We start from the raw sequence: 14,898 nt of genomic DNA, 5'->3' as shown, positions 1-14,898 counted from the left end.
CACAGGTAGCAACATGGGAGATGAGGTGAAATGGAGCTTGAGGTTGCATTCCAAGATCATTCCCCTTATACTAGATTCGTGTCTGCTTGTACTAGTCCAGACTAATGCCGATTTAATAACATGCCGCAGTGTAACATGGAACACACCGACTCTGAGCTGACCAAGCGCCAGGCAGGGTAACAACAACTACCGTCTTTTAACATCTTTTGGTAGGACATGGCCAGGGATCGAATCCCTGACCTTCTGCTCTCCTGGCAGACATTCCGCCACAAGACCACGGAGGAGGTGGACAAATCTAAGACTTGAACTCATGAACTCAGATCCAAGCATGACTTTCAGTAAACTGCAGCAGATGACTGGGCAGTCCAAACTAGCCTTAGACACTGAATAATGGTAAAAACATCTGAGAGAGAAAAAGACAAGCAGGTTTGTTGTAGGTGTTTTTTTATTACACAGAATATGAAAACTGATGACAGATCATAATTTATATAGCACATGATAAAGCAGACAAGTAGCACTTTCCATACAATATGGGCTCTGGTAGTTGTGTCCATCTCTGGTGAACAGGCATATCACAGTGTAGTTTACTCCAAACGATGTTCCAATTTTGACACAATGGTGTAGCACTGGAGTGTTCATTCCAACTCTGTGGCCGGTCTTCAGTATCAACTCCTAGCCCTTTCATCATGAAGCTCATAACAATGAGACAAGACAGACAGTGAAATAATGTCACTGATGTGATAGTGTCCACGTTGGTTAATGGCATCGGTCGTCAGGGTCCCGCCTCCTGGGAGCAGCCTTGATGATGTTGTCTACTCGCAGAATCATCTCAGCGGCCTCTGCAGCACTCAACAACACCTGCCGCTTCACCTGGAACGACTCTGTGATTCCGTTCTTCTCCATGTCATCAATTTTACCTTCGTCCATATCTGAAGAAAATATTTATAATAAATGTTTTCATCTCAGCTGTGACTATTTGAGGCACTATTTCTAAGTCATAATCTTCAGATATATTCTGAGCTTTCCATTAGTCTATAATGATGTACAATTTTGACACACGCCCCCTTCCCACCTACATCATGGCCCATATACTAGAATGCTACACACTATGCAGGCACTTCTCACTGGATTGACACACGCCCCCTTCCCACCTACATCATGGCCCATATACTAGAATGCTACACACTATGCAGGCACTACTCACTGGATTGACACACGCCCCCCTTCCCACCTACATCATGGCCCATATACTAGAATGCTACACACTATGCAGTCACTTCTCACTGGATTGACACACACACCCTTCCCATCTACATCATGGCCCATATACTAGAATGCTACACACTATGCAGTCACTTCTCACTGGATTGACACACGCCCCCTTCCCACCTACATCATGGCCCATATACTAGAATGCTACACACTATGCAGGCACTACTCACTGGATTGACACACGCCCCCCTTCCCACCTACATCATGGCCCATATACTAGAATGCTACACACTATGCAGGCACTTCTCACTGGATTGACACACGCCCCCCTTCCCACCTACATCATGGCCCATATACTAGAATGCTACACACTATGCAGGCACTTCTCACTGGATTGCTTCAATTTAAGGAGGCAAACTTCAGATATTCTTCATTATCAAGCAGTAATGAGTAATGCCCTACTTCCATTACACACTGTAGAAAGTAATACAAGTTGTTTTTTTGGTTCAGGTTTACTTTCTAGCTGTCACAAATTCTTAATTTTAAATTACAGATGTTTGCGGAACCATCGATTTCTAGATATTGTCAAACACCAGACACAAATTTGAGCAGTTTTCAGACTGCACTAACTTACTGAGGCCGTATGTGTGCTTCCCTTCCGTGTGGACGGCCCTCAGTTTGGCTATAAGGTCGGCACTGTCGTAACCCGCATTATCAGCTATGGTTGTCGGCAGCTGTAAACACATCACATGTAACACATGAGTGAATATCCAAGTAATAAGAGTATAAGGCACACTCATCAAGCGTCCTTGATCAATGATATGAAATAGTAAGGAATGAACCAATACCGCATAACGCCGTCTAAAGAGCGACCACACCTATAAGGTGACGCCCCCCCACTTACTGTGAAAACCTTCAAAATCGATGCTAATTTATATACCCGATCTCAGTTTGCACCTAAAAGTGAAACAGCTGGAAAAAATATGAGATCTACCACATGCATAGGGCCCCCTCCATAGCCCCCCTTTTTTCTAAGTACGAAAAATCTAATAGACAGATATACCTTCAGCATAATGTCTGAACATGTCACATGAACAAAGTGAATATGACAAGGGAGGCTACTAATCTACCGGCAGAAACTCCAAGGCGACATCAAATTCACGTAGTTATTCACAAGAACAATAAAAGTGATGAACGGAGCGTGTTTGTTGTGTAATAGCACTGTCAGCAATATTCCAGCAAAGACAGTAAATAAGAGTCTGGACCAGATAAACCCATGCCATAGGTTATGATGACCCACAATCAACTAAAACACATAGCCTGATATTCAGCTAGTTGCCAAATCATAGGTTACAGGAATTGATTCTAACCAGGAATTCCCTGTAAAACACAGTGACTACTGTTAGGCTTTGTTTGTCTGTTTGTCTGTTTGTTTGTTTGTTTGTCTGTTTGTTTGTTTGTTGTTTAACGCAGCACTCAGCAATATTCCAGCTATATGATGGCAGTCTGTTATATAATCGGGTCTGGACCAGACAATCCAGTGATTGACATCAGGAGCATCGCTCTATGCAATTGGGATACGATGACATGCATCCACCAAGTCGGCAAGCCTGACCACCCGATCCTGTTAGTTGCCTCTTACGACAAGCATAGTCGCCTTTTACGGCACTCATGGGTTGCTGAAGACCTATTCAACCCCAGATCTTTATGGGTCAACTGTTATGCAACTATTATCTACAGCTGTATGCAGTGTGCTGATATCCCAGTCAATTCTTGCCTTCTCATTTCCTTCACAACAAGAAACAGGAATCGAGTGAGTGATTTGGGCCTAACACCACCTTAACAGCATTCAATCATAACCATGGTAACAGTTTGCCACTATAACATAGGAAGAAAGCCTGAAGTGATGCAGGTTTTTGACATTTACCATTTTTGTGAAATCTACAAGCACAGGTATGATGCAGACAAACTTAGAAAACATAATCTGGTCGAACCTTGATTTGAGCCTAAGATCATTGGTTTCTGTCGCGCCTAAGGGAGGCAACTCTGCACAGTGAATACAGACGACTAGGCCATCTGTACCACCAACAGGAATCAATACGTTGTCAGTATTATTACTCCTTACCATCCTGAGCGCCTTGGCGAAGGCTTCCATTGCCACTGCTTCCTTGCCAGGGGTCTTTGCTGCCAGCTTGGTTACAGCATCGGCCATCAGCATCTCAGAGCTGCCTGTGACACAAACAGTAGGAAGTTAACACACCATCTCAGCAGATACTGCATCTTTTCATCAACATCCCAGGAGCACATGCACTAGAGTGTGCAAGTATGGTTTTACGCCACTTGTAGTACACAATATTCCAGTAATATCACAGCGGGGACACCAGAAATGAACTTCACACATTGTACCCATGTGGGGAATCGAACCTAAGATTTCAACATGAAGCAAATGCTTTAACTACGAGGCTACCCCTACGTACAAATACCCACAAGAACTGTTTGACACCAAGCTGAAGATACATATACTCCAGTTTGCACTGCCTTGCCCTAACGTAACCAGGCATCATTTTCATTAGCCTTTACCCTTAACATATTGGCTGTCAAGGTTCAGGCTAGGGACTAGTGTGTAAGACTTCCAGGAGCAGCTCTGTCTGGCACAGGTAGTGTTTTACCCCCTACATAGCAGAATGATCTGTCATAGCCAAGGCTTTACATTGTTCACCCGTCAGGTAAAGTGAGTGAACAACTCGTGTTTTATGCCACTTACAACCGTATTTCAGTCGTATCAAGGTGTGTCAGCTTATTGTGGGGGCAAAGGCAGATATGGTGAAGCCCCGAGGTGTTTATCACTAGGTGAACCCCAAGACTAGGGGTATGATGCTGACAAACCGAGGATCACAACAGTGCAAACAACCCACAACCATAGGACTCTGCTGCCTCGGGCAACTGTTTCCCCTATAAGGTACAGAACCCTGAAGGTATTCACGACACTCATACTCACTAGATACTGAACTATTCATGTAAGAAAAGTGACACATTTAGAATCCCTAATGTTTTCTTGATAGTCATAAAACTACAAGCATTCCTTCAGTTCCATGTACCCACCTCCTCCAAACACTGTGCGTGTTTCCTTGACAGTCTGCGACAACACACAGAGGGCGTCGTGGAGGGAGCGTTCTGCCTCAGCCAGGATCTGCTGTGTAGCACCGCGGAGTACGATGGAACAAGCCTCACCCAGCTTCACACCTGCACAACAGCAGCAAGAAAACTTAAACACGGAAAACCAATATCCAAAATAATACATCCTGTTGTTAGTCACATATCCGAAGTCAGTACACAGTTTAAAGCAAGATCTATACATAATTTGAAACATGACTTTCCAAACACCCATCATATATAGCAGAATCATGGGAATCGGGTACATTTTGTGTATAAGTGGCAAAATATGTCTGCTGGTGTACTTTCTAAAACATAAGACAATGAGTAAGAACATCTTGTTAGCTGACTTACCTGAGAACTTCAAGAGTTTGTCTTCTCCAATTATGACTTCCTCAATAAGATCACATTTACCAAGCTTTTCAGGATCAGGGTGGTCAAATGTGGAGAAGATCTCACCACCTGGAAGACAAGCAAGCCTCACATAATCTAGGACAGCCTTTCACATAATCTAGGACAGCCTCTCAAAAATTCTAGGACAGCCTCTCAAAAAATCTAGGACAGCCTCTCACATAATCTAGGACAGCCCCTCAGAATCTAGGACAGCCTCTCACTTAATCGAGGACAGCCTCTCACATAATCTAGGACAGCCTCACAGAATATAGGACAGCCTCTCACATAATTTAGGACACCTTCTCACACAATCTAGGACAGCCTCTCACAGAATCTTGGACGGCCTCTCACAGATTCTAGGACGGCCTCTCACACAATCTAGGACAGTCTCTCACAGAATCTAGCACAGCCTCTCACCGAACCTAGGACAGCCTCTCACCGAACCTAGCACAGCCTCTCACAGAACCTAGGACAGCCTTTCACAGAACCTAGGACAGCCTCTCCGATTCTGGGACAGCCTCTCACACAATCTAGGTCAGCCTCTTCAGACCCTTGAAGATAGGTGCTCAACTGTAATTGTCAATATCCCAAAACAACACTGAAAAATATTTGTGTTGAATTAGAGACAGTATTTACTCTTTCAATTCTAGTTACTAAGCAGGGCTGATGGTAAAAAAACTGAAAAGTTCCTGCAACATGAATGATGAGAGGATCTAGCTCGACCAACCTGTGACAAGACCCAGTCTCTCGACACCTTCGAAGTCGGCATGCTCAATGGCCATCACCCCAGCGTCAGCAAAAAGCTGCTCCGGGTAGTTGTAGATGAGTTGTCTGCAAACATCACATCAAGCATCAGTAAGATATATACAAGAGGACAAACACTGTCTCTATAACACCTATATTGTTTTGTTAATAAGGATGACAACTAATATTCATCTCAATACCACCTCGCTTATGGAGGTACTATGTCTTAATTCTTCAGATACAACACTAAGCTAACGCTACAGGTACGCCACTAAGATAACTCTTCAGGTACTCCACTAAGATAACTCTTCAGGTACTCCACTAAGATAACTCTTCAGGTACGCCACTAAGATAACTCTTCAGGTACGCCACTAAGATAACTCTTCAGGTAAGCCACTAAGATAACTCTTCAGGTATGCCACTAAGATAACTCTTCAGGTACGCCACTAAGATAACTCTTCAGGTACACCACTAAGATAACTCTACAGGTACGCCACTAAGATAACTCTTCAGGTACGCCACTAAGATAACTCTTCAGGTACACCACTAAGATAACTCTATAGGCACACCAGTAAGATAACTCTTCAGGTACACCACTGAGCTAATTCTACAGGTACACCACTAAGCTAATTCTACAGGTACACCACTAAGATAACTCTTCAGGTACACCACTAAGCTAATTCTACAGGTACACCACTAAGCTAATTCTACAGGTACACCACTAAGCTAACTCTTCAGGTACACCACTAAGATAACTCTTCAGGTACACCACTAAGATAACTCTTCAGGTACGCCACTAAGATAACTCTATATGTACACCACTAAGATAACTCTTCAGGTACTCCACTAAGCCTCACCTGTTAATGAAGACGTTGCAGCCGGAGCTGACAATTCTGTTCACCTTTTCCTTCATCTTCTCTTTCTCTGCAATCTCCAAATCTGCTACCTTTGACACAGCATCAACACGCACTCTTGTTCCAAAAACCTAAAAGAAGACAATTTTACAAGTAGTGTTGGGAATTAAATCACTAAGCCTTGGGATTTAATCACTACACAAACATGGTAAAGCACATTTCAGTGATCAGTGTGATCTGGTGTGACAACCCTTTCACAAGTAACATGTTTTGTCAACCACTAATTGGTTTTAAAACAAGTCCCAGTATCAACAGCTATTGTCTAAACACATGCAGAGAGTACTTCAGAGAGAAGCTCACTCCCTGAAAGTCTTGATCGTGCATAGCTGACCGGAGCCCAGTTCCAGCATCAGACAAAACTCCTCATTTCCCTGAATGTAGTTATGTTCAATAAAGCAGCCAGACAGAGCTCATGGTATCTACCCCTGCACTGATTCACAACAGGGAGGGCTGAAAGACAACTTGGACTTCTGGGTGTCTTAGTTTCCCAGGGTATCTGCACCCACAACACACACTGACACTCACCTTGATCTTGTCTGTATCCATAGGTGTGTTTGCAATCAGGATCTTGGCTTTCTCAATTCTCTTTGGCTGATTTACACCTATTTTCTTGTCAAGCAGAAATCCTGTAATTTTAATTCATGCTGTCAATTGTGTGGAGCAAATTCTCAATACATACAGTTTGTCAATAAAAATGATGAAAACAATAGTTTGCCACTAACATGGCTATATATATCCCCAGCCCCTGTTGCAGAATTTATGACATTATTAAATCTAAACAAACCCTAACCTTTTTTAACCGAGGTGGAACTTGTCATGGAAATTGTAAAAAAAGAGTTTGGAACCTAAGTCCATCTTGTTGCTAGGAAACATAAAAATAACAATTTCTAAAATTTCTAAATAGCAAAAGGCGCCAGTTCAGCATGTACTTGACAGACCTGCAAAGTGTCATGAAAAAATATTTCTGAGTTATGCTCCGGAAACGAAACAGGGCGGACGGACGGAGCCCGTTTCTATATCCCCAACTTTGTTTGGCGGGGGATAATAATCATGTAAATATCTATAAACAAAAAACTGGAGTGTGTTTTGTATGAAATTGAGTCTACCACAAAGAAAACCAGAGATGAACATGACAGGTATTCCACTTTCACTCAAGGTATTATTTGTTTTTACTGAACACAACACTTAACATTTCGTCTTTCTGTCTTGGTCTTCCCTATGTTTCCCATCCTGATCAGTACACTGTTATTATGATGTGTAACTGTGTATGTATGCTCTAAGACAGACTTACCTTCTTCTAGGTAGGAGTCCTGGAGTTGACCACCAAGCTTCTTAATAATCTGGATAGCGTCCAAATTGCCACTTCCCTGTAAAACAAAGAATTACATTCGATGCAGGGGTAATAATTGATACCTTTGCTAGAGTCAGCTTCATTTCCAGGTCAGACACAATCAGATGCTTAAAAACGAGTAAGTGGGTGAATAAACTCTGGTGTCAGTAATATTCCAGCTATAACATCATGGCAATCTGCAAATATTTTAGTGTGGACCAGGCCCAACTTTTGACTGAAAGCATGAGCAACAATCATCTTCATCAGGGTACAGTCAGAGACGGACCACTTGACAACAATCCCCGTCATCGGGGTACAGACAGACGGACCACCTCCCAACAATCACCGTCATCGGGGTACAGAAAGACGGACCACTTGACAACAATCCCCGTCATCGGGGTACAGACACAGAAGGATCACCTGACAACAACCTCCATAAACTGGGAACAGTCACAGAGACAGACCACCTGACAAAATCACCATCATTTGGGTAGTCACAGAGACAGACCACCTTAAAATCATCAAGATACCATCAGAGAGCCAGAATATGTGACAACCAAAGGATGCTGGTGGCATATTTCTCGCAATAGAGGAATTCTAAAAGTGAAATACATAAAGAATATAGTGAAATACATAAAGAATATAGTAACATCTTGCCTGTAAAATATCAAAAGACTACATACATTTATAACCTACGCAACATACAATATTGCTTGCTTACTTATTTGAAAGTACACGCCACGGCTAACCGTGCCCCTCCCCACATCCTGCAAGTACTGTTGTGAGGCTTACCTTGAGTCGAAGGACAGCGTCTACTGCCAGGTTGGAGAAGTAGTCTTTGTGTTGTGTGAGGATCTTGGAGCTCAGTGTGGTTCTGGCAATGTTCATAAGGTCTGCTCGGAACTTGGCAGGATCTTTGCTGAAATGGGAGGCCTTACTATGACAAATTTTGCAAACTTACTTTTTAAATACTTTTCTTTTTGTTGTTAATTGTTAGTTGATTCTCATAACTAACACCACTGTGCGTTGTGCAGAAGCCAAGGGATCACAGGAAACTTTTAACTTGTAACAGCAAAATCTTAAGAATCTTTTGATTCTAATTCCAAAAACAACAGATTCAAGTGATTTCTCCGACTTATACCAGATCCTGGTTGATATATAGTTTCTCTTTAATTTTGCGTAATGACCTCTAGTTTAATTGTTTAAAACGCATGTCTTCCTTGATCAGAATCAACTTCAACAACAGCTTGACATCATTGTAATTGTTTAAGACTTGATATTCCATTCCAAATGATCATATCAAGCCATCAGCTAACACTTGTTACAGTTTCATAAAAGCTTAAAGTTGTTCATTTTCTTCATGTAAGCAGCAGTAGGAATGTCTCTGGAGTTCTGGTATAAACCAGCAGTGAGGACATCAAACACATCAATAAAAACAAACCACTTCTTACTGTCCATGTACACATGTAGCATTTGTTTTGTTTGTTTGTTTGTTTAACGCCGCTCTCAGCAATATTCCAGCTATATGACGGCAGTCTGTAAATAATCGAGTCTGGACCAGACAATCCAGTGATTGACATCATGAGCATCGATCCACGCAATTGGGATCGATGACATGCATCAACCAAGTCAGCGAGCCTGACCACCCAATCCCATTAGTCACCTCTTACGACAAGCATGGGCTGCTGAAGACCTATTCTTCCCCGCATCTTCACGGGTCTCATGTAGCATTTGGCAAACCGGCTGTTATTTATGACATGTAATTACTCCTCCTCAGGTTGTCTCTGGGCTGCTAGATGTGGGGGTTCTACATTTGCTAACATACATACCAACCAATCTCTTTTCAACACAATCAACACCCATTAATAATATGTCTTTGGTGTTTTTGTCGAACTAGCTGTGAACAGCTAAATGCTGAAACCAAACACTGATCGGCATTCACGAGTCAAAAGAGTCCATTACCCATGATCCCTGGCTACTTTCTTGAGTGCATCCCTGGCTTCGTCCACAGCCTTCCTCCAGCCAGCAATGATGGTCTGTGGGTGGATCCTCTGACTGACCAGTCCCTCGGCTTCCTGCAACAACAATATAGGACAGGACATCACAATATCATCTGTCTGTTGGTCCACACTGCACTGCTATTTTTCTAACTATGAGACAGCAGCTGTAAATTATCAAGTCTGTGCAAGACAAGCATTTTCTGTTAAACAGGGCATAAATGTTAAACACAAACATCCTGATCCATATTGGATATGTTTAAGTTGTTTCCCAACCTCCATGCTCCTCAGTAACAAATTCATACTAAAGCTTGGACAGAGAAATAGTGTTGAACATCAAAGGAGGTCAGGAGATCCTTGTGGTTTTTTGTTTGGTTTGGTTGGTTTGTCGTTTAACGCCGCACTCAGCAATATTCAAGCTATAAGATGGCGGTCTGTAAATAATCGAGTCTGGACTAAACAATCCAGTGATTGACATCATGAGCATCGATCCACGCAATTGGGATTGATGACGTGCATCAACCATGTCAGCGGGCCTGACCACCCGATCCCGTTAGTCGCCTTTTACGACAAGCATAGTCACCTTTTGTGTTTTTTGAGTAGGTAAGGGGTTCCAGGTATGATTGAGATTAGATCCTGTAGTTTTTTAATTCATTGACCCCCTTAAATGTTACTGTTAAGGTGATGACAAGGACCCCTTAATATCCATGCTTAGTATCAAATACTGTTTTCCATCATGGTACTCTCATCTATCAGTCCATGTGTTGGCAGGCGGCCTGTTTTTGTGTTTCCTTGTTCAAACTAGTATCTAACCACATAAACAGTTGTGTACCATCAACCTGGGAAAAGGCCTCCCTACATAAACAAGCATACAAACTCCTATTGCTGTCATGGCCATAACACAAGATGCGTAGTACAGCAGTATGCATGTAAAGGGAAGTATCTGAGTGCTATATTGTAAAGTATTAGGATCGGTTTTATTGCTGTGAAAATGGAAATATAAACAAAACGTGCGGCAAACTTTATGATGATGCGGGTGGTGCCTGAGAACCAAGACTTATTTTTTTAGCCTAAAGGAGGGCATACCCTGAGCAGTTCACACGCCAGCACTACAACCGAAGTGGTTCCATCTCCAACCTCATCATCCTGAACCTTGGAAATATCTGAAACCAAAACATGTGTCTTTCACAGGTGAACACAGACGTAACATAAATTACCAATGTATAAACATCTGAGTGGCTAAGAGAATTACGTTTTTACACCACTAAAACAATACAGCAATATAAAAGCAATAGTGAGTGAGTAAGGTTTTACGCTGCTTTTAGCAATATTCGAGCAATATCACGGCGGTGGACACCAGAAATGGGCTTCACACATTGTACCCATGTCGGGAATTGAACCCGGGTCTCGGGCGTGATGAGCAAACGCTTTAACCACTAGACTACACGACCACTCCGACACAAAAGCATTAACTCACAACATGTAACCAATCAACCAATGCCCATTTTAGATAGTTTCAACATTTTCACAAACAACAAACATGGGGTAATTGTTGCCGAGTCCTGAATCCCAGCAATGGATTGTTTATAAACAATTTCCCAATTAGATTTGTTTTTTTGTATGTTGTTTAAAGCTGCACTCATCATTATCCCAGCTATTTGCTGACGATCTGTAAATAATCGAGTATAGGACAGACAATCCAGTGATTGACATCATGAACACTGATCAAAAAGAGTTAGGATACAATGACATGCATCTGCTAAGTCAGCGAGTCTTACCACCCTTACCACCTCTTACGACAAGCACAGTTGCCTCTTATGGCAAGCATGGGTCATTGAAGACATATTCTCTACCCGGATCTTCACAGGTTTCACAATTAGATTTAGAGCAATCAGAAATGTGTTGTTTTCCTCTGGGGCTGTACGCAAGACATCCACTGACCTACAAGAACCTTGGCTGCTGGGTTGTCGACACCAATAGCTCTGAGGATGGTCGCCCCATCATTTGTGACTTCTACTGAGTTGGAGCCCTGCAAGATCTTGTCCATACCCTTGGGACCCAGGGTGCTCTTCACCAGGTCACCAATAGCAATGGCCCCAACAAATGAAGACTGTAAACAAAGAAACCTTATTCAGCATGGTAATGTCCAATGAAGTTTCAAATTTTTTAATAATCATTTCAATGCTCTCTAACCATGTTAACATGTGTATAGTTCAAACATGACTAACAAATGATTTGATAAGCAGATTAGTACAGTCAAGTCTCACTAATCTGACACCTGTTAATCCGACAATCGGCTTTATCTGACACTATTGATGGGAACCAATTAAATTAGTGCAATTTAGACCTGTTAATCCGACAGTCTCGCACTCCGACTACGACACTCCTAATTTGCAACAAATTGCTGGAATCACTCATTAATCAGTCTCGTTAATCCGACACGGTGATCCGCGTACTCTGTGGTCATCTGCCTGCGAGTACACAGCCCTGTGTTTTGATGCAAAATGATTCATCGAGAAGCTGCATATTTAAACGGCTGCAGAGATTAACTTGCTTAACAATAAACAATCACTGCTTTAAATAAACAAAACAGGATTAATCACATGCCTAGATTACCTCAATCTCAACAAATCGGATACAAGCTCACGCAACCGCTGAGGACATCCCATAACAGGTCATGTCAGAACGACCTTTCACGAACTTTAACCGACCAATAATATTACTAACAGGAAGTCGACATTAGCCACTAAGAAAGCAGCTTTCTTAAGCATTGCAGCACTAGTTTCGACTTTAACTTTAGACTATGCTTTAAAACTTATTTTGAATCAGTCACACAGTCCGTAACAGTAGTATTGTGTTAAACTTTAGAGATTGCATGATTAGAAAATATATTCCGCTAACAACGTAACATAACAATATGAATATTTCCTTTTACCTTTTGTATTACGTGTTTGAATCGTTATCTACCGTGTAGTTGTCCGATTTTCGATCACTAACGTAGACACTACCTAATTTCGTTTATCTGACATACTCGTTAATCCGACCTAATCATATGCAACCAACAATGTCGGATTAACGGGACTTTACTGTAGCTTACTGTATCACATCACACTCGGCAATATAACATGATATATACCAGCTAAATCACTGTGACATATAAATAATCGAGTCTTGACCAGAAAATCCAAATTATTTCTTTTTGTCAACTCATTGTTATTCGTTTCTAACACATCTTTTAACTCAAGAATATGGTCCTATATCCAGTTCTATGTAGACAGCCCCTGTATCCTACACCATACCTGAACAGCCATACATCAATGGTACATTGCTAATAATGTCGATAGATGTATACCATATTTTAAAATGTTAGTAAAGTAATGTTCTTGGACATGTTTCATTTCATTGTTAGTTTTACACATACATCAGTGTTTAATACTGTGTACAAGAGAGAATATTTTTTCAACCTAAACCAGTTGTGATTTGATACAATCCAACAAGTAGTACTGATACTACAAAACAGTGTCTAGTCACGGGTAGTAAAGCAACAGCAACAATATAAACAAACAAAATGAATCTGAATGATCATCGTTGAAAACAAGGACCACTCACCAGACGGGCTGTTTCTGATTTTTCTTCCTCCGCCCCAGCACTGAGGATCTGTACAGGATTCAGGGACAGCTAAAACGAAAAAATATTTTCTGTGATAAACACGACAAAAAGGGTATTGCACAGTTTGTATCAAATTTACAGAGATCTACTGAAGGTTGAAGCCTCTGACCCCCGATGACAGGCTGGTTGGTTGGTTGTTTTGTTGTTTAACGCCACACTCAGCAATATTCCAGCTATATGACGGCGGTCTATAAATAATCGAGTGTGGACCAGATAATCCAGTGATTAATATCATGAGCATTGATCCACACAATTGAGATCGATGACATGCATCAACCAAGTCAGCGAGGCTGACCACCCGATCCCGTTAGTCGCCTTTTACGGCAAGCATGGGTTGCTGAAGACCTATTCTACCCCGGAATCTTCACGGGTTCCCGATGACAGGTAAAACAAGACATGCAGAATTGACAAATATTATCTGCCTTGAGTGAAATAAGGGGTTTATTTGTCACATTCCTTCATTCCTTGACATATTTTTTTTATTATATTTTAAGAATACCAGTCAAGATCTAAAACGGGCACAACAAAATAGCAATAATACTGAAAAAAACACTAAGCCTAAAACATCAATGTAGTAAAAAAAGAATTGAGTCAACAGGAGATTACATCTTATCATGTTTTCACTAATTGAGGCGCAGCCTAATAAGGGAACTGCAGGGAATTGTCTTTTGTAGTTGTGGGTAGATGTCTGTACCAACAACTGTCTGAACAGCGACACACGGTCTAGTACAGAGTTACTTAGAAACAGAATGTTTTGAAAAGATCTCATCCTTCTCTCTGATAAAGACTTGACAAAATCATTGCGATATGAGTTAGAATGCTAAACCTAAAATAAAATCAGATCTGCATTTGACCCACTACATTTCATGTCTTGAATACTCATGACAAACTTGGCTAGGCCTGGTCAGAATGTTGCCGGTGCACGTGGGTTCATAAACAAACGCTTGCTTGACTACATTGAATGACAAATATCTGCTAAACATAAATATCAACCGCACTGAGGAATCGAAAATATATATCACATACCATGTTGAAACCTGGAGACTACGATTCACAAGAAACGGTCACTAATTCTTCCAGAATGTTCGTCTTGCTCAGGCTAAAACATGCGGTTTCTAAGTCTCGTTTGGTCTCGTTTTTTTTCACACTGGGTTCGTATTGTCAAATAACTATAGGAAAACTACGCTCATGCGGACTCGCATTTGAAGAGAAAATCTAGTTGCGATGTATTCTCGTTGGGTTCTTCAAAAGTATGGAACAGGAAACAAACGACAAATGCATACTAATGACTCGCACAAATAAGTCACCATAAGTTAATTCTAACAGGAATTAAATCTTGTTCCCATGTAAATGTTTGTCACTGTTTTATGTCGTTATTATTTAAAAGGTCTTCTTTATGGAAATGAATATACCATTAAAGCTACTGAAGCTACCGACCAAACATATTGTGAAAAGTGACAAATACATCATTGAAATGCCCAAGTAT

The 14,898-nt window shown here is 41.5% G+C and overlaps 1 protein-coding gene across 1 annotated transcript; it reads right to left on the bottom strand.

Annotated features, from left to right (window-relative positions):
• Positions 1–427: 427 nt before the first annotated feature.
• Positions 428–14,550, bottom strand: LOC139474412 (T-complex protein 1 subunit beta-like). Its single transcript, XM_071257426.1, has 15 exons — positions 14,439–14,550; positions 13,353–13,421; positions 11,685–11,853; positions 10,830–10,906; positions 9,709–9,821; positions 8,539–8,665; positions 7,708–7,783; positions 6,942–7,042; positions 6,360–6,487; positions 5,486–5,589; positions 4,720–4,827; positions 4,315–4,455; positions 3,338–3,441; positions 1,847–1,946; positions 428–929 (listed from the first exon to the last, which is right to left on the bottom strand). Exons 1-15 carry the CDS (start codon positions 14,439–14,441, stop codon positions 757–759), a joined length of 1,593 nt encoding a protein of 530 aa, XP_071113527.1. The 5' UTR covers positions 14,442–14,550; the 3' UTR covers positions 428–756.
• Positions 14,551–14,898: the final 348 nt, after the last annotated feature.

This window comes from Haliotis cracherodii, unplaced genomic scaffold (assembly GCF_022045235.1).
Source record: "Haliotis cracherodii isolate W230 unplaced genomic scaffold, xgHalCrac1.p SCAF_3, whole genome shotgun sequence".
Classification (NCBI taxonomy): Eukaryota; Metazoa; Mollusca; class Gastropoda; order Lepetellida; family Haliotidae; genus Haliotis; species Haliotis cracherodii.
The sequence above is the reverse complement of the archived record's forward strand: the minus strand, read 5'-3'. Positions and strand labels throughout refer to the sequence as shown.